The sequence below is a fragment of the Perkinsus marinus genome, assembly GCF_000006405.1.
Source record: "Perkinsus marinus ATCC 50983 genomic scaffold scf_1104296966378, whole genome shotgun sequence".
Taxonomy (NCBI): Eukaryota; Perkinsozoa; order Perkinsida; family Perkinsidae; genus Perkinsus; species Perkinsus marinus.
In genome coordinates this window covers 1-1,204 of record NW_003203927.1, presented here as the reverse complement: position 1 = coordinate 1,204, position 1,204 = coordinate 1, and the positions used below count along the sequence as shown (strand labels likewise).

Here is a 1,204-nt window from a genome sequence, read left to right as displayed (position 1 = left end):
ACTATGGGGATGACAACAGGTGCCCCTTCAGCTGCATGAATGACGGCAGTAGCAAGGAAGGCTCCGTCTCCCACTTGGACTGCTACTGCAAGGCCGGATTTAGACTCTCTTGTAACTCGCTAGGCTACATGACTTGTGCTAGCTGCGCTGGACAGGACTACGTGTGTCCGCTCAACTCCACCAGAACAGGCAGGGTCACGAAATGCCCACGAACGGCTTTTCTTGACCTAAGAGGTGCAGATTCCACGATACCTGCCAAGGACATTCAGCTGCTACGCAGGGCCACAATCAAAACACTTGGTTTGCCAGAAGCTGCTGATGTTGTAGTCGCTCTAATGGAGAGGCAGCCTACTGAAGAAATCGTGACACGTCGGCTCGCAACGGCGACGGGTACTCAGTCGGTCAAGCTGACCGTAACGGCAGATTTTGAGACTGTAGCGGGGTTGTCGACATCTGACGTCGCGAACGCGTTCGAGAGGGCATTCCTGGAAGCTGCAAGTGATCCTGATACGTCGATAGACGTCGATGAGGTTACTGTCACGTCTAGAGGAGCTGATGATGCAGAAATATATGCAGAAGCCGCTTCGCTGTATGAAAGACTATATGCCAGTAAGGCACTACTGGCCTCTCTCTCTCTGTGGGACATATTCTGGTTCTTTTTTTCTGCCTTAGGTGGAGCTAGATGCCCACCAGGAACCGCACCAGCCACTGAGACGCCAACCTCCCTCTCGGACTGCAAATGCTCAGCCGGCTACAAACTGCGATGCCCTACTTGCGTGAGTCAGGATCCTGCCCTGGGACCAGACTGCATTGCTTGTGGCCTCGGCCAATACAAAGCAATGTTGGGCAACCATTCCGAGTGTACTCCGTGCCCTGTGCCCTTCGAGACTACCAGAGAGCTTGGCAGTACACACGTACGGCTTTGTGTATGCCGTGAGGGGTGAGACCAGGGAAGGAACGCCCCAGTTTCTTTTATCCCGTTTCGTGGCAAGGTATTATAGACTTGCCGACGGCAGCTGTGGTCAGTGTCCCGAGGAGCACTATTGCAGTCATCATCCAACTGACCTGACAGCATCCCCTGTCCCAATACCCTGCCCTGTTCATCGAGTCACTATCGCCACCGGCAGCAGCAGACCATCACAGTGCGTCTGTGATCGAGCTTCGCATGGGTGATGGTCGAGAAGTAAGAGCCCATACATTAAGG

At 54.0% G+C, this 1,204-nt stretch overlaps 1 protein-coding gene across 1 annotated transcript; it reads left to right on the top strand.

Annotated features, from left to right (window-relative positions):
• Nucleotides 1-335: 335 nt before the first annotated feature.
• Pmar_PMAR028596 (hypothetical protein) lies at nt 336-944 on the top strand (the record flags this gene model as incomplete). Its single annotated transcript, XM_002769128.1, has 2 exons — nt 336-609; nt 673-944. The coding sequence occupies 2 exons, from the start codon at nt 336-338 to the stop codon at nt 942-944; spliced, it is 546 nt and encodes a 181-aa protein (XP_002769174.1).
• Between the last annotated feature and the right edge of the window lie 260 nt (nt 945-1,204).